At 37.9% G+C, this 23,387-nt stretch overlaps 1 protein-coding gene across 2 annotated transcripts in view; it reads right to left on the reverse strand.

Moving 5' to 3' along the window:
* Positions 1-21,604, reverse strand: part of LOC127873905 (REST corepressor 1-like) — a 29,280-nt gene extending 7,676 nt beyond the window's left edge. Inside the window, exons 1-12 of one of the 2 annotated variants that reach the window (XM_052418015.1) lie at positions 21,412-21,604; positions 21,218-21,277; positions 15,967-16,038; positions 15,457-15,509; positions 15,099-15,260; positions 11,194-11,318; positions 10,032-10,095; positions 8,523-8,620; positions 7,587-7,791; positions 3,728-3,863; positions 2,417-2,601; positions 1,205-1,353 (exon numbers count right to left, since the gene is read on the reverse strand). In XM_052418015.1, coding sequence (XP_052273975.1) covers positions 1,205-1,353; positions 2,417-2,601; positions 3,728-3,863; positions 7,587-7,791; positions 8,523-8,620; positions 10,032-10,095; positions 11,194-11,318; positions 15,099-15,260; positions 15,457-15,509; positions 15,967-16,038; positions 21,218-21,277; positions 21,412-21,520 — 1,418 coding nt within the window. In that variant the 5' untranslated portion in view covers positions 21,521-21,604. Of the gene's footprint in view, positions 1-1,195; positions 1,354-2,416; positions 2,602-3,727; positions 3,864-7,586; positions 7,792-8,522; positions 8,621-10,031; positions 10,096-11,193; positions 11,319-15,098; positions 15,261-15,456; positions 15,510-15,966; positions 16,039-21,217; positions 21,278-21,411 lie in introns of both variants that reach the window. The other variant, XM_052418016.1, reaches the window with a different exon arrangement.
* Between the last annotated feature and the right edge of the window lie 1,783 nt (positions 21,605-23,387).

Consider the following 23,387-nt stretch of genomic DNA (forward strand, 5'->3'; position numbering starts at 1 on the left):
ATCAAGTTTCATGATGATTAGGCAAAAATTGTGACTTCTAGAGTGTTCACAAGGTTTCTCTATAGCCTAATAAGGAAAACTGCCCCGCCCCCTGGCGGCCATGTTTTTAACGGACCTGAACCCTTTTTGCACTCAACCAACATATCATTTAGACAAACATTTTGACAAAGTTACATGAAGTTTGGGCATCAAATGTGACTTCTACAGTGTTCACAAGGTTTTTCTTTTTTTGACCTAGTTTTTGACCCAGCATGACCCAGTTTCGAACTCAGTTGAGGTATCAATGGGACAAATGTTCTGACCAAATTTCATGAAGATCAGACGATAAATGTGGCCTCTAGAGTGTTCACAAGGCAAAATGTTGACAACGCAAGACGGAGGATGGACAAAAGGCGATCACAAAAGCTCACCATGAGCATGTTGTGCTCAGGTGAGCTAAAAAGTATGATGTAGTTTTGTAAATACCATTGTCTTATCTTACTAAATATGAGAACATTTATAACTTTAATTAACATGGCTAAATTAGATTTTACAGTGATAGTAAATGCATGCACATTATTTATACAAGACATTTGTCATTATAAGTAACTTTTGATATACAAGCATAGATCACAACATAAAAGGCAAAATCATATTAACTCAAATTCTAATTCTATGATCATACACCTAAAATTGTATTTACAATACTCCAATCCACTAAACACCAAAAGAAAACAAGCAAATTCTTTGAATAGATATCCCCCGCCAATATGCTTCTGGACACTTAAGTGTTATATTTGACACTCAGCTAAAACAGCGTTTTTTAAGATACAAAGGGCCATAACTCCTTTATTAATAGATGGTGTACAATTCCATTTGGCATGCATCATTCTCTTATCCATATATATACTCATACCAAGTTTCAATAAAATCCGCCAAAGTACTGCCAAGATATGACTCCGTACACAAAAGTGCCAGACGGACGAAATGATGGGTGGACGGACGAACAACACCAAAACAATATCCCTCCGCCTATGGCGGGGGATAACAAGACCACAGTTGACATTAACTGAAAAATACAGCCCAAATTTCTATGATTTCACACCTATAATTGTATTTAAAATAATCCACTTTATTACATAAGACCAAAAAAACAACAACAAAGTAACTGAAATATAACTGAAATATAAAGAAATAAGGAATACTATCTAGATACCTTGTTTACCTTGCTGCTGTGGTGGCTGCTGCTGCCTCAGGGGCGGGGGTCTGTTTGAGGAGGGGTGGGGGTGCGCTGGTGGAGGGGGGTGCAGTGGTGGGTGGTCCCACGGGGGAGGGCGCCCTCTCTACCTCGTCTTCCTTCAACTCCACATCCATCTGCAAACAGAGACCAGTGAGGTTGTTAAATGGCCAAAATCTTGTCATGTCGGAAAGTGTCATCCCTGATCAGCCTGTGTAGACTGCACAGGCTAATATGGGATGAAACTCTATGCACATGAATTAAGCCAAGTTTCTGCTAGTTAATGTATTTTTTTCAATAGAGCCTTGATCTAGTCAAACTGGGCTTACTGCGCTGTTTTCAGCAGAATTGTTGTGCGGTTACAGTGCACAGTAAACATACTCAAATCAGTAGGCAAACTGGGCTTACTGCGCTGTTTTCAGCAGAATTGTTGTGAGGTTACAGTGCACAGTAAACATACTCAATCTTTTCAAGAGTAAGCAAGTTTACCAATGCACTTCATGCCAGTAAATGACAACTCTCCTAATTAAATTTTATGTTAGGGGAAAATGGAAAATTCCCAATCACAAGCAAAGTCAAAATGGCCAAAGGCAACAATCATAAAACTACAATGGCCTACCATAAACTTGTAGTCTGATCAGGTTTTATGCTGTTTGCTGCTCATCAGTATCTTAGAGTTGGTAATGGAGCCTTTGAAACTTGGAACTAGTAAGAACGATCATAAATTCAAATTGATTTTCTTAAAGACTACAAATGCTTCAAAGTGCATATCTGAGTGGTCGAGGTTTAAAGAACTGAAAACAAAACACACTTTGTCACAGAACAATAGGGATACATCCAAGTTATGTTTACAATCCACAATTCTAATGATATACCTTTGAAATGTTCACCCTTTAAAATCTGTCAACACTAAATTTCATGCCAGTACGTAAAGAGTGTACCCTGATAAACCTGTGCAGTCTGCAAAGGCTAGTCAGGAATGACATTTTCAGAATAAACTAGATTTTTGCTAAAAAGAGACTTTCTTTAAATGAAAGATATTGTAAAAGCAGAAAGTGTCATCCCTGATTAGCCAGTGTGGACTGCACAGGCTAATCTGCGAAAACACTATGTGCAAATGCATTAAAACCCCTTTAAACAGAGCACTGCCCATTTACAATACAGGTTGCTATACAAGCCTAACATATCTATCCCACTCACGGCCTCAAGGTCATCAGGTTGGTCCTTGCTGGGCTGTATCCCGTGTTCGGCCTCATACTCCGCCAGCACCTCATCCAGGTTGTACCTGCGCCGGAAGTTGGCGTAGAAACTGCGCACATGGGCCTCGGTCTTGGTACCGATCACCTCCGCTATCGCTGCATAGTCCTTGCCATACTTGCGAACACCTGAGGTAAAAATGAGCCTTTCTTGGAAAACTGGGCTTTATGCATGTGCGCAGTGGCAGGCTTTATGCATGTGCGCAGTGGCAGGCTTTATGCATGTGCGCAGTGGCAACCTTTATGCATGTGTGCAGTGGCAGGCTTTATGCATGTGTGCAGTGGCAGGCTTTATGCATGTGCGCAGTGGCAGGCTTTATGCATGTGCGCAGTGGCAGGCTTTATGCATGTGCGCAGTGGCATCAATGATTAGCCTGTGAAGTATGCAAAGGCTAATCAGGGACAAAACTTACTGCTTTTATGATATTTTTCATTTAAATGAAGTCTCTTCTCAACTAAAAACAAGCTTATGAGGACAGTGTTGTTCCTAAATAGCCTTTGCGAACAGCATGGGCTTATCTGGGATGACACTACCCACATGCATGAAGCCCTATATTCCCAGAGCACGGCTCTATTTTATGGTGAGTCAATACATTGAGACTGAGTTGAATAACCCATAAAGCGGCAAGGCATTCAGTAAACTAGGCCTTTAACAAGAGATGTGTTTGTTAGAAACACAATGCCCCCTACTGCACCGCTTTGATTTATTATATTTTTTTATCATTTGGCAGGTGCAGACGATCTCCCTTTGAAGCTTATTACTTCCCTTAGATTTGTTTTTTTGACCTTTGACCTTGAAGGATGACCTTGACCTTTCACCACTCAAAATGTGCAGCTCCATGAGATACACATGCATGCCTAATATCAAGTTGCTATCTTCAATATTGCAAAAGTTATGGCCAACATTAAAGTTTTCGGACAGACACACAGACTTACAGATAGACGGACTGACAGTTCAACTGCTATATGCCACCCTACCGGGGGCCTAAAAACACTAGTTTTAAAACAAATACCCATACTTCATTGAACAAGAACAGTTTCCATGTATTCAACTGTAACTAAGAAATCTATATCAATAGCTCAACTTGTTTTATTTCTATTAATACTCTCCTCAGAAAGTGTGAAAATATTATTTATTTTAATACAATTTTAGAAATTTCAGTCATAAAAAAATAATTTTAGTAGCGATTGGGCAGTTTGGCTACTGGTAAGGCTTCTATAGGGCAAGTGATTTAAGCACAAAGGTTTTATTGACCTTGCACGGCAAGCAGCAGTTCTTCGTTGGTCCACTTGGGGTTGATCTTGGAGGAATTATCAGACTGCTTGGGGGGCTCAATGCCGGACATCATCTTGTGTTTCTGCATGCTGATCATCTGCTTGTTGTTCTGGACCTGCAAGTGGAAACCAGCCACAACATCAGGAATTGTCAGGGCATGGAACCAGCCACAACATCAGGAATTGTCAGGGCATGGAACCAGCCACAACATCAGGAATTGTCAGGGCATGGAACCAGCCACAACATCAGGAATTGTCAGGGCATGGGACCAGCCACAACATCAGAAATAGTCAGGGCATAGAACCCGCCACAACATCAGGAATAGTCAGGGCATGGACTTAGCCACAACATCAGGAATAGTCAGGGCATGGAACCAGCCACAACATCAGAAATAGTCAGGGCATGGAACCGGCCACAACATTAGGAATGGTCAGGGCATGGAATTAGCCACATGAGGAATAGTCAGGGCATGGAACCAGCCACAACATCAGAAATAGTCAGGGCATGGAACCAGCCACAACATCAGAAAAAGTCAGCAGTGCTCCAGCTAGGCCTAAATCGAAGGGCGCCGCGCCCTGCCCTCCCGAACCTCCGCCCTGCCCCCCCGAACCCCCGCCCTGCCCCCCCCCCCCTCTCAAAAAAAATTAAAAAAATAATTTTTTTTTTTTTTTTTTTTTTTACATATGATAATTCATAAATCTCTTATTTCATTGTAATTATTTTAATCCTCATTGAAGACATTATATTTGAATGGTTTAATAATAATGGGAATAATACAATTATTTATTACATATACATTAACATGCAATAGGAAGCATTCCAGAAACACCCGCGCGCTCGAACGTGCCCTTTTCACAAAATACTGCGCGTCGAAAGTGCCATTTTGACAATATACTGCACGTCGAAAGTGCCCTTTTGACAAAAAAGCCCCCCTGCCCTTTTCAAATCCTAGCTGGAGCACTGCAGTCAGGGCATTGAACCAGCCACAACATCAGAAAAAGTCAGGGCATGGAACCCGCCACGACATCAGGAATAGTCAGGGCATGGAATCAGCCACAACATCAGGAATAGTCAGGGCATGGAACCAGCCACAACATCAGAAATAGTCAGGGCATGGAACCAGCCACAACATCAGGAATAGTCAGGGCATAGAGCCATAGAACCAGCCATAACATCAGAAATAGTCAGGGAATGGAACCAGCCACAACATCAGGAATAGTCAGGGCATGGAATTAGCCACAACATCAGGAATAGTCAGGGCATGGAACCAGCCACAACATCAGAAATAGTCAGGGCATGGAACCAGCCACAAAATCAAGAATAGTCAGGGCATGGAACCAGCCACAACATCAGAAATAGTCAGGGCATGGAACCAGCCACAACATCAGAAATAGCCAGGGCATGGAACCAGCCACAACGTCAGGAATAGTCAGGGCATGGAACCAGCCACAACATCAGAAATAGTCAGGGAATGGAAGAATCAAATCTTCAGCAATTATGATTAATGGCACGAGATTTTAAGATTTATTTCCCATTAACCCATTAATTATTAATCAGTGTTCGACACTAACTAATCTGAGTAAGGAGTCCTTTAGACTCCCTACTTTAAAAATTTAGGAGTCCGAACAGACTTCAGGGAGTCCAACAATCAGATTCTTTGTATATACATTATTGTTCGGGTTATTACACATGTTAATCCATGATATGTTTAATTCTCGTTCATGTTTGGTTTCAGATCGAAGTTCAATAATTGTTATCATATGTTATCTATCATTGCAACATTATTTAACCCATTCCAATACAATTTAAGTTAATTATTGTACGGTTTAAACAATATACATTTGTTAATTATGCATTTATATGTATGCTTGCTTGTTAACATTGGGATAAGGTTTAAAAACCATAATCAGAGAATTATGTTTTGTTAGTGTCATAGTTGATGATTCACATCTTACGGGTATAACAGTCCTATATGTTTCACTGCTTTATATATTTTTGCTCAATAATATTTCAAAGAAATAATTAATTTAAACAATAATGCAATTCAGAACAAAGTACTACCGGTCATTACTGACCACATCTGCAGAGTTGCATTCCCACATTTTAATCACTTTTGTCAAAACATCAAGGCAGTCTGAGCGTGTTTTCAAAACGCCTAACACTAATTCCAATTTTGTCCGGATTTTCTGTTTAATATGTATAAAGTACAATAACTGTTTCAATAATTAGATTTCTACTTATCTTAAAGACCGTAACAATTAAGATACAGCGTGTTTGATTTTAAATTAATTTAGATGAAATGTCACTTAAAAAAATATTTGCCATATAATTTTATTAAAATTAACTACGAAACTTTTAACAAAAATTAAAAGATCGTAATGTTCTCTGCGCTTATAACAAGGTGAGTACACATACAAAAATCAATACATCCTCGCTTTCCATGCAGATGACGTGGCGTTGTACATGCAGCAAAATTTTCGCACGCTTTTTATCGGAACAAAGGATCAACATGAAATACATGAGCACTGTTGATTTGAAGTTAGCATTTGTTAACGTCGCGTTAACATTAAAATTCGGAAGTGTGTTTGGAATAAATTTTGTATTATGCTCATTTGATAATACAACAAAACATTCATAGTTGTGTAATGATTTCAATGATAATTTGTTAAAACGCTTTATGTGTCGAAAAAAAGTTCTTAGTATTATGCATGAAAAGCACAATTTCCATGAGGATTACACCCGGTTGCCATCATCAGTCTCTTAAGTAACTGGCATCGATTTTATCGTGGAGGGATAGGGATAAATAAGTGTGGTCAGTATAACAAAGTCAACGAATTGCAATAACTCTCTGAAATAATAGATTGATAGCGACATGTGGTTATTCATGCATTTTCTATCTTCAGTTACCTGGGTCCATGAAACGTGCATTGTGTAAACAATTACGGGTATTATGATGATTTTTATAGTGATATGCAGGGACCTATACAAACGTATGTATAGGTCCCTGTGATAAGAGACTGTTAGGCGAAATGTATTTTAATTTAGCAAAAATGGCAGTGAAAAAAAACGGCCACGATCGAGTAGATTCGGAGTTCTAGAGTTCCCTTTTTAATACACGCAAGGACTACGACAGGGAAACAAAATAAACAATTCGAAATGTTGTTTTTTTTGTCAATGTGATCAAGCAAAATGATGAGTGGCACATGTTTTCGGATGTGCAAAAGTTCAGACATTCCGATCTCGAGAAACGAAAAAGTAAATCAATGGATATTTTTATAATTGAAAGATGATTTCAAGGAGTCCGACGGACTGCCTTGACACAAAAACAAGGAGTCAAGAGTCCCATTTCTAGGAGTCTCGGACTCTCCTTAGTGTCGAACACTGTCAATGTGTCTTTTTTCATTCCCGATCTTACAAGATCATGATCCTTTTTGATAAACCTCGAAATGCAGCATCCTCTTAGGGCTGAACCACCTGACAATGGTGAAAATGTCTCACCTGTAGGGATAAAGCTTATCAAGTTTCATCAAAATCAGACCATTTGTGTCAGAGATCCCAATGCAAAAACAATTGTTATAGAGGGTAGGACAAAAGACTGACTTACGTAAAACAGAAACGATTATCGAGAAATATTCTTCAAACCCATTCAACTCCATCAAAATTAGAATTCAAACAGACAGACAAAGCAAGTTGATGCTTCCCACCTCTTGAAAAGGACAAAGATTGATATTAAACATATTTGCCAATAGTGTGTGTGCATTCATTTGCAAGAACATCCACCCAAACCATGGACATCCCAACTTAAACATGCTACACATCTAAACATGGTCCGACTTACAGTTCGTTTGGCAGTCACCAATTCAGCGTCAAGATTTTTCAAGATGGCCTCCGCCTGGCCAGGGGGACCAGTGACCATGGCCTTCAGATCTTCGTTGCTCAGGTACATGCCCCGAGGGGGCTTCCTCTTGTGCCGCATGGGGTTGTGTCTGTGCTGGCTGTGCTCATGACGCTTTGGACCCGTGCTGCGCATCACGCCTGTCCGTCTAGAAAAGTGCAACATTCTTAAACCCTTTTCTGCTTAGAACCGTATTTTGATGCATTTGTAGTCCCTTAGAAAGTAAAATTTAATTAAAGACCTTTCTTTTCTTTTATGCCTAATGATAAAATATGACATTTCTGCAGTGAAATAACAGCAGTGAAAAAAAAACAAATTGTTATTTTCACAGGTGAAGTAACAAATTTTCGGAACTCCTTTTTCTATTTTTAGATTACTGTATCATAAATAATTTTTTATATATTTTCTATGATCACGAGTGAATTAAAATTGACATTCCACCGAATCCAACAAATTTTCTTTTTATTTTATGCTTTTTCACCATTTATTTACATTGAAAAAGTGTTTTACTGGAATTTCGCTGGTCACACTAATGACGTTATTTTGTGTTTTGAAATGTATTGAGGCACGCCACGAAGAAAAGGTAACTTTTCAGCGAAAGGGAAACAGCTGTTAATTATTTTCTTGTAAAAGGGGCATAAAAGAAACAGAAAATTTGTTCATGTCAGTGTAAGATCGTTTGTTATTTCACTCGTGATCATGGAAAAAATAATATTTTCACCAGTGGCGCAGTTATTCGTGAAATAACAAACGATCTTACACTGACATGAACAAATATCCTCTATTTCTTAATAGATTCAAGTTTTAAAGGCTTCTTTTCCAACCCTAAGATACTGATGAGCAGCAAACAGTATAAAACCTGAACAGACTGGTACATACCTCCAGTACTGATAGCATGAGGAGCACAGTGCTCCCTTGGGGGTGGGGTTCAGCTGGGACGAGGTCACTCCACAGTTGGAACATGTGGTCTCCTCCTTCTGAAAGTCATAATATTACATGGGCCTCACTCTGGGAAAACTGGGCTTTATGTTAGTGCATTAAAAGTCCTCCAATATCAGCCTTTCCGGGCTATATGTAAGTGCATTAAAAGTCCTCCAAAATCAGCCTTGCCGCTTGTGTGAAAGTTTTGGTTTCAAGCTGGTCTCTTCTTACAGAAAATCCATTTTAAACTGTCGTCCCTGAAGAGTGTATGCAGACTGCACAGGCTCATTTGTGGCAACACTTTACACAAATGCATAAAGCCCAGTTTTCCTGAATAAATCTAATATGATTTAAACATCAAAGTTGTTTACCTCAAGTTTTTATGTACGCTACCTCAAAACGATATCTTGGTACAATACCTCCATCCAAAGTGGACACCGTTGTTCTATTTTTAGAAACAGAGACCTTGCCCTGATCAGCCAAAACAACAATAACAAACTAGAGCTTTGTCACAGACTTGACGATTACCCCCACATGCCGCATTGACACAGAATATTTTGCATGTTGTCTTCACAAAAAACAGCGGACACCATGCTCAATGTTTAAAACGCACTAAGTGACCCCATGACCTAGTTTTTGACCGGGCATAGCCCATGTTCGAACTTGACCTACACATCATCTAGATACAACTTCTGACCAAGTGTGGAGAAGATGGGATGAAAACAACTTGAATTAGAGAGTGGACACCATACTCAATGTTTAAAACGCACTAAATGACCCCATGTCCTAGTTTTTTACCTGCCATGACTCCTGTTCGAACATGGCCTAGACATTATCTAGATACAACTTCTGACAAAGTTTGGTAAAGCTAGGTTGAAAACTACTTGAATTAAAGAGCTGACATCATGCTCAATGTTTAAAACGCACCAAGAGACCCCGTGACCTAGTTTTTGACCCGGCATGACCCATATTCGAACTTGACCTAGACATCATCTAGATACAACTTCTGACCAAGTTTGGTGAAGCTCGGATGAAAACTACTTGAATTAGAGAGCTGACACTTAATACAGACCGACCGACCGACAGACAAGCTCACTCCTATATACCCCCCTAAACTTTGTTTGTGGGGGTATAACTATCTCACCATGCACGCTTGATATATGCAAAGGTTCATAAAAATTTGTCAATACAAACTAAAGTCATTGAGTGGAGACCTGCTTTACGCCACCCAGCCACCATAATCAATTAACCAGGAATTTTACTTTCTTTGAAATCCTCCTTTAAAACAGTATTTGCTCTATTTTTTCGGATTGACAAATTTTGGTAAAAACTTACAGTTTGCACAGGTAATTAAGGACAACACCTTAAGCTTTTTAAAATATGCAGTTTTGGAGGAAAGTGTCACACATGAGTTAAGCCCCATTATCCCAGAGATGGTATCATATTGATTAATTAGTTATGCCTTACATTGTCTTCTTTGACTTCTTCAACATCTGAATTGTTCTTGCTACCATTTTCAGATTCTTCCTCACTGCAAAACAAGACATAAACAAAATGCAACAAGCAAATTTGTTGAATTGATATCTCCCGCCAATATGCTTCTGGACACAAAAGTGTTATATTAAACACTCAAAAAAGCATTTTTTCAAAATACAAAGGGCCATAACTCCGTTATTAACAGATGGTGTACAATGCCATTTGGTGTGCATCATCCTCTTATCCATATATATACTCATACCAAGTTTCAATGAAATCCGCCAAAGCACTTCCAAGATATGGCTTCGGACACAAAAGTGCCGGACGGACAGAAAGACGGACGGACGAAAAGACGGACAAAGCCAAAACAATATCCCTCCGCTTATGGCGGGGGATAACAAGCAAATTCATTGAATTGATATCCCCCGCCAATATACTTCTGGACACAAAAGTTTTCTTGAAGGATGGTCAATGCCAACATGCATCATCCTCTTATCCAAATATATACTCATACCAAGTTTCAATGAAATCCGTCAAAGCGCTTCTAAGATATGGCTTCGGCCACACAAAAAAAGCATTTTTTTAAGATACAAAGGGCCATAACTCCTTTATTATCCAATGGTGTACAATGCCATTTGGCGTGCATCATCCTATTATCCATATTTATACTCATACAAAGTTTCAATGAAATCCGCCTAATCACTTCCAAGATATGGCTCCGGACACAAAAGTGCCAGACGGACGGAAAGACGGACAACGCCAAAACAATATCCCTCCGCCTATGGCGGGGGATAATAACCAATCTTCTACATGTCAAAATAAAACACTTCTGTTGATAACTCTTTTACCCTTTCTGGCTAAGATACGCCTTTGTAGTCACCTTTAAAAGCAAATTCAATTTCAGACCTTTCTTGCTAGATTCAAGTTTTAAAGGCTTCATTTCCGACTCTGAAATACGGATGAGCAGCAAAGAGCATACAACTTTAACAGACAGCAAGTTACTCACAGGCTATTCTGGTTGTATGCTGGTTCCATATAGTCATTTTCACTTTGCTTCTGAGTTGGAAAGACTTAAATAACAGCTTATAACTGGATCACATTTTGAAAGTTATAGAACATATCATGTACTAGAAATACAAAGCACAACGCTTACATCTTGTCGCCCTCTCCCTTGGTTGTAAGTTTCTTGGCATGTCTGTCCATTAGACTTGTACGGGACCGGGTTTTCTTCCATGAGTAGTAATACTTGACCAGGGCAGCGATAGACTTGTCAGGCAGCTGCAAGCATATCAGGTATTATCCACACATTTAGTATAGGCAAGAAGCTATACAGAAACACGGAATCAGAGCAGCGATTTTCCTCCTTCTTTATAAAGTACCGGTAAACGGCACTTTCCCAATTACGAAAAAAATACAAATTTCCCAATTTAAAAAAAAAAAAAAAAAAAAAAAAATTTTTTTTTTTTTTAAGCATAATTTAGTTAGTTTCCCTTTGCAGCTCTATAGCTTAAACCTAGGTTTATATAATATTGACAGCTTGAAAACACTTGGTTATCAATTTTAAAGTATTTGGGAGCAAAAAATCAAATACACCAATTTCCCAATTTGAGGTTTTCACGACTCGATTTTTCCCAATTTTGAGGTTTTCACGACTCGATTTTTCCCAATTGGACCGGTACAGGTACTTTTCCCAATTGGACAAGGAAAATCGCTGCAGAGACTTAAGTGGCTTACATTGTGGAAGTTTATTAACAGTAACAGATACCAATAATTGCCGACATATTTTAATTCTGTACAGAGAAACACAAACCTGTATACACAGAAAGGAAGACTGACATTAAGTATCCAGTATTATGATCAAATATGCAATTCAACATTAAGGTCAAGCTCGTTCACAGAGCATGAAAAGAAGTAATTAACGGTATAAAGATGTTTAACTAACAAAATTTCTGTACACAAGACAGCAAGCAATCCATATACAAGAGTTCCGCGGTCGGAGATGACCGCATTGAAGCCGGATTTTTGATTTAAATGACAGGAAAGTACCTTTCGTGTTTTTGTCAATGCAATACTTAAATTACTGAAATATTGTTCAAAGGTCAAAATGAAATGTAAGTACTTTTCAAGGCATGAGCAAACCTTGTGTTATGTTTTGAATGCATGCATATACATGAACAACAATAACATTTAAGGTCACAAATATGAACTTGAATTGACATTTAACATTTTTACCTACCAAAGTTATAAGAACTTTAACATTTTTACATTCAAGGTCACAGTGACCTTGACCTTAGAATGAATGACCTTGAAATGACCAGTGGTCATCTAAGTGTGCTTGCAAACCTTCATGTCAAGTTTGAAGACTCTATGTCCAAGCATACCAAAGTTATAACAATTTTAACATTTTAACATTTAAGGTCACAGTGACCTTGACCTTCAAATGAATGACATTGAAATGACCAGTGGTCATCTTCTAGTACTGGCCAATCTTTATTTCAAGTTTGAAGACTCTAGGTACAAGCATACCAAAGTTATAACATGAAATAAGAACTTTAACATTTTTACATTCAAGGTCACAGTGACCTTGACCTTCAAATGAATGACCTTGAAATGTCCAGTGGTTACTTACTAGTTCTGGCCAACCTTCATGTCAAGTTTCAAGACTCTAGGTCCAAGCATACCAAAGTTATAACAACTTTAACATTTTTACATTCAAGGTCACAGTGACCTTGACCTTCAAATGAATGACCTTGAAATGACCAGTGGTCATCTGTTAATCCTGGCCAACCTTCATGTCAAGTTTGAAGACTCTAGGTCCAAGCATACCAAAGTTATACCATGAAATAAGAACTTTAACATTTTCGAGCACGCCGCCACCCCGCCCGCCCGCCCCCCGCCCGCCCGACAACATCAATCTATAAGCCGAGATTTTTTCGAAAAAAATCCGGCTAAAAAACTGTAGCAAAAACTATTCCACCATCCTGCGATTTCAATTTCAAACTAGCAAATGCTTTGTTACATTGATATCATCCACGGGCGGACGGACTGACGAACAATGCCAATATATATCCCTCCACCTTCAACGGTATGCAAAATTCACCCATCGCCTGATCGCCAATGCAATGAAATCTCGGCTCTGGCGATAGAAAAATTAAATATAGATCTCCTGAATTGCAATGAAAAAAATCCAAGAAAATAAACCAATAAATAATAATTTACGCATTTCAGGTGTAAATTCTTAGAGTGACACCGCTTGGTTACTTCCTCTAGTTTTCTAATTTTAGTGATCTCCCTTAGTTGATATAGAGTTTAAAGTCTGGCTCGCATATTTAAAATGTTGTAATAGTTTTGGTAAACTGAACTTGCATTCTACGCCAATAAATGAAATAAAAGTGCAAGGGTTTTTATAAATTAAGTAAAACGGTTGAATGTGTGTTATTAATAGCTTTGAAATTACGAAATAACCGTAACAGCGTTTATCATTCATATGATTAAGATCGATACCCGTGAGCACCTGCTTTGTATTTTTTACTGGTAAATACTATGTATTAAACTCCGTCGGACCTTTAGACACGTCTGACACAAGTAGTCAAGGGCCGATACAATTTCTTAACTCGTCAGCCAAAAATGTCCGACAAATATTTTCGGGTTTTCCCAAGAAATTAAAGGTAATTATATATCTGCGAAATACGGCGGACAAAGTAAAAAATCAGAAATAATCGGTCCATGTGCGGTGAAGAATGTTCGACAAATACATTTTGTTTCCTGCATATTGTCGACAAGTAAATAAGTGCATGCTTCAAGCCGTGATCTTTACATTTGACCTTCATTCGATCCACTTAAAGTGAATGTTAAACAAAACAACAGCTTGCAATTATCAATGATATCGAGGAACCCGCACGGAGTTTAACGAGGATTTATAACCAGGTGATTTCATTTTCATTTTCCTTCTTTTGATTTAAGTAACTTTGAATTTGTAGTAAATAAGTAAATATCAATAATGTGGAAGTTTTTGAATGTATCAAAGCCTGAAAATCCAAAATGGTTGCAGATTAGATATGATACTGATAGTGATTTATGTAGAGACTTACAAGATGAGGAATTGAATTTCAACAAATTACTGTGTTACTCAAAACATTGTGATTAAGAATAAAATGATGTTATCTTTTCTTTCCAGAGCAATTGCCCCCAAGGAGCCTGAGCCTGGACACTCTCAGAACGATAAAGAAGACTGGGAACAAGACGACAATGAAGATGACATTAAGCTTTTAAATAAATACGATACAGATAGTGATTGTATAAGTGACTTAAAAATGAGGAAGTGGATATTAACCAACTTTGTTACTTTACTTTGTTACGCAAAGTGATATGATAAAAAATGAAATGATAACGCAATATTTCCGTATTTCTAATTATTTACATTTTTCTCAGTTTTTTTTTTAAATTTCAAGTATTTTCTTAACGGAATAACCTAAGGTCTGACAGAAAATTCTGACCAGTCAGACCAAATGTCTGACTGAAGGCTGTTGAGTTTTAGGAAGTCTTGCTGCCGAAAATTACACTTTTATTGTTCTGCTAAGGTCAACAATGTTTAAACTGAAAGCTCCGACGTCTAGTTCTGTTCTGTACTAGGTGTCAACTGATGTGGTTGTACTTCACAATGGAGCTAGATCTATTGACACTGACAGTCTATCCAATGATGAGAGTGACGATGATGAGGATGATGATGATGAAAACTTCGAAAATAATGAAAATACCATTGCAAAATATTGTAAATAACTCAGAGTCAGATGTGAAGGAATAAAAGTTGGATTAGAATACTGATTTGTTTTCAATCTTACCCCCCAATTGCTATCTATATATAACGACTGTTGTCGTTCTTTCATGTTAATGTCACTGTAAATTAATTCAATTTTTTTCTGGCTATGAAACATTTCCTCTGGCTATGACATTTTCAAAGTTTCATAGCCACATTGGCTATGAAGACAAAAAAGTGAGTTTCGCAGACTGCTTCCACAGGCGTTTACAAGGCAAGTATATAGCTAAATAACATCGTACCATCTGTCTGATCCTGTGGAAGTTCTTGCCATTAAAGCTGAATGCCTGCTCAAACAGCACCTTGTCCTCCACAGTCCACTCGTCGGGGAACGGCGTGAAGTTGGGCAGGTCTGCCAGAGCCTTCTCTATGTTGTGTTTGTGCCAGAACAGCATGCCCAGGGCCTGCAGGGGGAAACAACAGATTTAATTGGGAATTACCTTTTTTGATTGGGAAAAAAAATCAACATTAAGATTGGAAATAGGGTCAAATATTATATTTTACCTGCAGGAGAGAGCAAAAAGTGAAAACCATTTAAACTATTCCAGTATGACTTTTTTGATGATTTTTCTCAATTGATTAAATGTCTTAATAACTCACCTGTTCCATGTTGTAGCCATGTTTCTCCTTTGAAATGTGCAGGTATTCATCAACTGTAAAACACAGTAAATAAACAGAATTAATACCAAAAGAACATACACATTCAATCAAACTATCATATTTTAACATTACACAATACCAATTATTTTTACAAAAAAAAGAAAATTTCTTCAACAAACTCTTGAGTAAAAACATACTTTGTCAACAGGAAAGGTCCCCCTATCTGATATATAAGAGCTCTGGGAAAACGCTCGTGCACAGTAGGGTCGTCCACTCTTAGCATATGCAGACCGCACAGGCTTATCAGGGACATCACTTTTGGCATAGACTGGCTTTTATTAAGGTAAGACTTCCTTTACAGTTTACAATCAATTTTCAATAAAAGCAGAAAGTGTTTTATATAATAAGCCTGTGGCAACAGTTCATGCACATGCATTAAGCCCAGTTTTCCCGAAGCAGTCTTATATGGGACAGTTCTCACAGAAACTATTCCCATACTGACTGACTTACTCTTTGGATCCTTCAGTTCAGGGCTTGGAGCCCAGACCAGGATAGCATCCGCTTTGTTGTCTGGCTTGGCATCTGAAAACAATCAGAATAGAACTGAGTAATCATCCATGATTGTGCAGTGTTCTCCATAAACATTTTAGTACCCAATTAGATTTAGCCAGAAGTAGCCAGCAGCTAAGCACTAAAATAGGCTTTTTTTGCACCTTTTTGGAATTAATATTTTTTTGGAACAAAGAACAAATGTCCTGACCAAGTTTCATGAAGTTGGGCAATAACTGTGGCTTAAAGATAATTCACAGGCTTTTTCTTAATATGACCTTGTGACCAAGTTTGTGACCTCAGGTTACCCTGTTTCAAACTTGACCAAGATGTCATGGATACAAATGCTTAATACAAGTTTCATGAATATGGCAATATATGTGACACTTATAGCATTCAAAAGCTTTTTCTTTAATATTACCTATTAACATTACCTAGTTGTTGATCCTACAAGACCCAGTTTTGGACTGGGCTGAAATATCATTGGGACAAAATGTTCACTTCAGGCCAGGTTTCATGCATATTGGGCAAGAAAAATGGCCTCTGGAGTTGCACAAATTTTTACTTTTAGTTTTATTTTCTATTTTTGGACCCCAATTAACCCAGTTTCAATCTTGACAGAGATACCATTGGGACAAACGTTCTGACCAAGTTTCATGAAAATTTGGCAGTAAATGTGGTCTCTAAAGCATTCACCACCTTTTTAGGTGATTTGACCTCATTACTTATTTCTTGACTCTATGTGGCCAATTTTTAACTTGGCTGGTAACTATGTCCTGACTAAGTTTCAATGTGACAACACAAGATAGACATACAAAAGGAAATCAGAAAAACTCACCATGGTAATCTAAAAATTGTGAGTTTGAGGTTACATGCCCATAAATCAATATGAGTAAGTAGTTTTAATTTCCCTTACAAAACACTGAAATTTACCACGGTAACAAGAAACATGGCAACGCCAGGAAACAAGTTTATTGATGTGATTTAAATAATTGTATCAACCCCACCTATGTCTGCACGTAAGGGGGGTGCACGCAAGGTAACGGTGCACGCATTCTCACGGTGAAATCCGAAACAATCCAAATATCTAACAGTAGTAACAGGTGACTTTCTAGTTTCGGTTAATATAAGTGTTTACATTTTTTCCCACAGTTTCATTACCAAAAATTAATTTAACAAGAGCTCAGCGATCAAAGAAAAATGCTCCCCCCTCCCGCTTCAAAAACTGGGCCTTGACACAGGATTTTATGCAACAAAAATGACCATAAGAGATAATTACCATATTAGTGCGACTTAACCGCTTTTTAAAAATAAGTTTTTAGTTCACACAGAACTTTGCACTTCTTTTAAATCATCGTTATAGTAAATGGGTTGAAAATATTATAGTATTATAACTTAGGGTCATCTACTGTCCAAGGCCAAGGCACATGTGAAGAATCAAGCCGATCAGTCAATGCGTTGACGAGTTATTGATCGGAATATTTTTTTACATCTTGACCTTTGACCAAGTGACCCCAATTTCAATAGGGGTCATCTACTGTCCAAGGCAAAAGCACATGTGAAGTATCAAGCCAATCGGTCGATTCGTTGACGAGTTATTGAGTTTTTACCCATATTGTGACAATGACCATGACCTTTGACCTTGTGACCCCAATTTCAATAGGGTCATCTACTGTCCAAGGCCAATGCTAGTGTGAAGTATCAAGCCAATGGTCGATTCGTTGACAAGTTATTAATCGGAAACAAACTGGTCTACCGACAGACAGACAGACTGACATCCAGCAAAACAATATACCCCCTCTTCTTTGAAGGGAAGCATAAAAAGTCCATCTGAACAGCAAACACTCACACTTACTGGTCTTAACTTCCAATGCATGAATACAACAATAAGTCTGGCTTTGCTACTTCACAAACATAATTTTTTTAGTGTTTAAAATAGACATCTCAATTTCAGACCACTAACAAAATCAGTTTAAAGACAATACCTGCTTATGAATTCAAACGCAGTCTTCAACATATTAAATATCATCAGAAAAGAAATTGTAGTTGTTAATAGCCTTAACACAGCGCCCTCACACTACTTTGAGGGAAGGGGTCCGCAGCCCTTAGGTGGGTGAATTTTTTGTAAATGGGGGAATTTATAACAAAAAACAACAACGGGTGATGCTCCCCAAAGGTTTTTTGTCACAATATTGCACTACATGTATATATTCAGATAAAAGGAAACGTCTTGAGGGCACAGTAGTTTGGGGGACAATAATTTTTTTATAGAAAATTTCAAAGGGCCATAACTCTGTGAAAAATCATCCTACCAGAACCCGCTGATAATATGCACATCTCCTCTTGGTAGTGAAGCTTCCCATAAAGTTTCATTGAATTCCGGTCATTAGTTGCTGAGAAATAGCCCGGACAAAAATTGTGTACGGACGGACGCACACACGCACAGACAGACGAAGCGGCGACTAAATGCTCCCCCCAAAATAAATTTTGGGGGAGCATAACAACTGTGTTTTACTGTTATAAACATATATTTCTATATGTGACTGTCTATAGGACACAAAGGTGGACTTTTACTCAATCTAAATGACAGTATTCTTATTAAAAAGTCCACCAGTATGTCCTTTTTGTTCCTAAAACAAGCTAGTACTGTGTCCAGTTGCATGCAAAGTTTGTCTTAAACTTGTATTAATACACTGCAACTCCAATATATCGCGGTTGAAGGTGTCCAAAGATCGCGACCATGATATATCCGGCGCGCAATATTAACCCTTTACCACTTAAGATACGTATTTTGACGCATTTGAAGTCCCGTAGAAAGTTACTTTTAATGAAATACCTTTCTTACTAAATTCAATTCTTAAGGCTACTTTGGAACCCTTAGATACTGATGAGCAGCAAACAGCATTAAAACCTGAACAGACTGCAAGTTACTCGCGGGTTGTTCTCGTTTTATGCTTGTTGCAAAAGGCTTTTTGCTTTGCTTCTGATGGGGAAAGGGTTAATTGCCAGGTTATTCATGCATGTTTATGTATGCATTAGCATAATTGGCAATCTCACAAAACGCTATTCAGGGCTCCCCCTGGCCCAAAAATTTCTGTAGCCAACATTTTAGCCAAATGGATTTTTTTGTAGCCAAATTTTAAAAACTGTAGCTAAAGTTTTAGCAAAGCATTCGGAACCGCCTGTTGTAAGTATAGGCTACAGTAGTGTAAAAGAAGAAACTAAAAAAAAAGAAGCTTTAATATGTTTATTACTATAATCATCATGTGTGCATAACAAAAAAAAAACACAGTTTACAACAAACCATTTATAGATGTACATACATCATAACTCAAGCATTTGTTCATAAAATAAGCACATGATAAATATACATTACATGAGCACATAATATCTTGAACATACATTTTAGCAGAAGGCCATAATCTGCATCATGTCTGCATAACAAAAAAAACAACAGTTTACAACAAAACATTTATAGATATACACACATAACTCAAACACATGTTCATAAAATAAGCACATGATAAATTCACCTTCGTCGTAAATGTCAACGGTTTTATACCCCTTCATCTATCGTCATTCACAATTGTAACGCATTTAGCCTTTAATCATTACAAACATTACGAACTTCTCGAAAAAAAATCAATTATCAACTTCTTTACTTACATTCATTGTGTGACTAAGTTGATAATTCGCTAACGGCTTTCACTCAAATTGATTGAAATCGGCAGCAATCTTTAATCAGATGTAATTGTTTATTTAAGCCGATAAGATCAACGGTTACACCATTGTTTTGTTTTCACACCAGTCAGTTTCCTTTGTCTCGATATCGGGTTCTGACAGGTGTTAATGCAGACTGCGTATCAATTTTTCGGGTCAATAACACGGCGATGTATTGAAGCACAGTCTACAGCTGCAGGAGTTTACTATCTGGGACGGCATTTGTCAGGAAAGAGGCCGTCATGATCCGAGGTCCGTGTGCCTCCCACCCGATGAGCGCTCTCTGTGCCGACTTGGAAAGCATTAAGGCTACTCCCTGGGTGTGTGCTGCATCCTCCTGCTCATGCCCCGAGAACAACAGTTACTCACCGGAAGTCAGTCCCTTCTGCCCAGAGCCAGTTTATCTTGATTCACTGATCCCTAGGATGGTGAGGCTGAACTTCCTCATCTCTGCGGCCACTTGTGCTGTCTTCCTGGTCTCATACATGGTTCAGACATTCCATGTACCGATGGTGGTAGTGGTCCTGGTGGAGATGATGTTCTTTGGCCTGATGGCTTCCAGTTGACACTGGCTTTCACCGTCCGGCGTCATACGTCTTCCAGCTGGAGGTCGACCTTCTCCCAGGTCTGTGATGTCTGTTGTTATTCTGTTTGGCATTTCTGTAGCAATAAGGTTTCAACAGGGTAGGGTAGCTAGCCCTATGCCCAACCCTCCTCGCGGGCTTGGGACCGTCCTTGGCGGAGTTGCTCAAATTGTTAGAACTTATAAAACAAAACATTTTGATGACTTAGAATGATCTAACTGAATTAACCACACATTTACGTCAAATATTACAATTTTACTGGGTTCAATGAAACTTCGTCTGCAGTTGCGTTTACGAAGAAGAGGCTGTCAAGTTGGACTTATGCCAATAGAATGTATTTATATTGGACTTACTTAAAATAGAACCCGATTTCAAATTCAACCATTCCACCGTGAGTACATTTTATAATTTATAAAAATCGTTCGAGAATTGGTTTCGTTCGAGAATTGGTACCCTGAGGCTATAGTATTGTCACCCTCTGTTGTGAATGTTAATTATACATGTCTGGATTTTTAATACATCTGCTGATGGTCAATATCAAACAGAGAAACAGTCATGATTACCAGGATCAAGTGATATTTCCGTAAAATTTGTCTGCATATTTCTTCTTTTTGCCCACAAGAAGAACATATCCCTTTAAAGAAAGTCTGAGGTTGCTCAACAATGCAGCTTTAAGGCTTGCAGCAAGTATTCGAAGATTTATCTCCCTTGCATTGGACAATTATGCTACAATAATACAATATTAGGTTTATATGCCAGTCGATAGTCAATGAGTAGAAGGGAATATATTATTTTGTATCAAGGTATTTATTTTTTACGTAAAATTGCAACACGGATTTAATTAAAGACTCATTTAAAACAGGGGCGAATAAAGGCGAGGCCCTGCTCGGGTATGTGACGTTTCGTACCTGGATCAAAAGCTGGAACTTTCACTTGATAATCATTTCCCACACGCATCCCACCGCCACCTAAAATAAAAAAACACAAAAGAATATATTATAAAATCGTATAATCCATGAATCAAGCGGCTATAAGAACAAAACACACAAGTTATGAGAAACTCGTCTATTTCTACGGAAACGCGGTACTGCACGTCACTTACCACGCTCTTCTTCGTCGCTGCTTTCCTCTGAAAATCCATTAGCGGGGCTTGCTCCACGATATTTACGTCCATTACGTATATCCGCAACATATCTGTCCGCCATGACCATGTTTTCTTGCTTAAATTATTTTCGTCGCAAAAATGCTCACTTTTGCAGTGCCTCGGCCGATTTCAGTTGTAGCTCTACGGCCGCATTACACTATTACTTTTAACAAAATAGTGCAGATATGTAATGCGGCACTTTTTATAACACGCTTTTAATAAAGCTTTTCTCGATTATAAATTATCTCAAACGCTATTTTTAATGAGATTCATGATAAATGTCTTTATGATTCCTCTTCCATCATAAAGTGAACGTCAATCCGCAAAAATCGAATTTCGTTTCAGATTTACGCTGCGCTACTTTTTTAAACACTGTACATAGAGTATTCTTTCCAACGCAGTTCCTTAATTTTTGCAGAACGTATCGATCGCTTTTAGATGTAATCGATTTATAGAATGTACATTTAAATTTTATAACATGCTTGGTGTTTAAAGCATTAACAGTACACGTGTTCTGTTTCACTGTGCATCCTCTCTGCAGATTCATTCAACACAGTAAATTAATTAATTCAAAACATAGGGTCTCTCCTATGAGTATGAACTATATGATTGCAATAGTAAAGCGCGCCCCGGCGTTTAATTCACCTCAGTGGTAATACTAATTTCTTTATAACTTAGTATTTCAAGTGTAAATGAAATCGCTTTAAGGTTCTAACATTACTATAGTATTGTGTCTACAGGTATATTGTATATGGGATGTATTGTATTATGCAAAGACCTATAGATAATATATATAGGTCTTTGTATTATGTCACTAAATTTTATTCATGCATTAATCTTGATTAATTTTAAATAACTGTATCATTAATTCGCTCATACGATGGGAACACTTTTGACAATTTATTAAATAAAGCTTTCGTTTGCGAATCATGATGCATGAAGTTTCGACCAAATGATTACGTTGACGAAGCGTTTACGCTTAGTAACATTGCCTACCATACTTTTGAGGCCCTTCTGAGGCACCAGCTAGGCAACCTTACGGCAATATTCGGATTCTGCAAGCGAATACATCCATAAGGAAGTCAGGGCCTTGCGAAATGTTCTAAACAATGATTTGCAACAAATTTTATTTAGTCATAGGCACTTTAACGTAGGTTTCACATGATTTCTCAACGTAAGTTTCTGCTTGACAGGTTACACCACACTATTATTTCCCAGACCTTTATCCATTTTGCACGTAGATACTGCACGATAAATTAATTGCGCAACTTGGTCCAAATATATTTTCTTTCAAATGCAAATAGCGGGGAACACGTAAAATTGTTGTAACACGAAACACTACGGGTGTTTGTTTGATTTACGAATTTCAATGTTTTGTGTGTTCAGTAAGGAACAATTAACGCATCGTTAAGGTTAAAACAAAATGAAAAGATTATTTCAGATTTGCCGTACCTAAAATAGTAAGATGACATAAAATAGTTTTATATTTCATTTGAAAACCCCGTGTATTTTTCACGCACCAGCATAAAATAGAGGCGTTGTTTTGTTGTTTTTGTTTTTGTTATTATTTTGGTTTAACCAACATGTTTACAAAATAGACTGTTTTGTTGTTAAATACCGCAATAAATGGTACACAATTTCAGCACGAAACTGTCTAGTCATTTCTTGAACGAAAGTTTCATTTCCCTGTAATTTGTCTGAAACAGCTGTTACAAATCGTTTTCCATATTAATTTATTTCAGTGAACATCGACATTGACTATAAATTTCGTCCTTACGAGTTGAATGTATAAAAAAGACAAGTAGATTTGCGTTTATAATGCACCTGTATGTGACCAGCGTATGTGACGGGTATAACGAACGTTTTTCCAGGGTATGACCCATTTGTACCGTGGGGATAGAACATGGACCATCAATAGGTAACATGTGTAAATA

This window comes from Dreissena polymorpha, chromosome 3 (genome assembly GCF_020536995.1).
Source record: "Dreissena polymorpha isolate Duluth1 chromosome 3, UMN_Dpol_1.0, whole genome shotgun sequence".
NCBI classification, from domain to species: Eukaryota; Metazoa; Mollusca; class Bivalvia; order Myida; family Dreissenidae; genus Dreissena; species Dreissena polymorpha.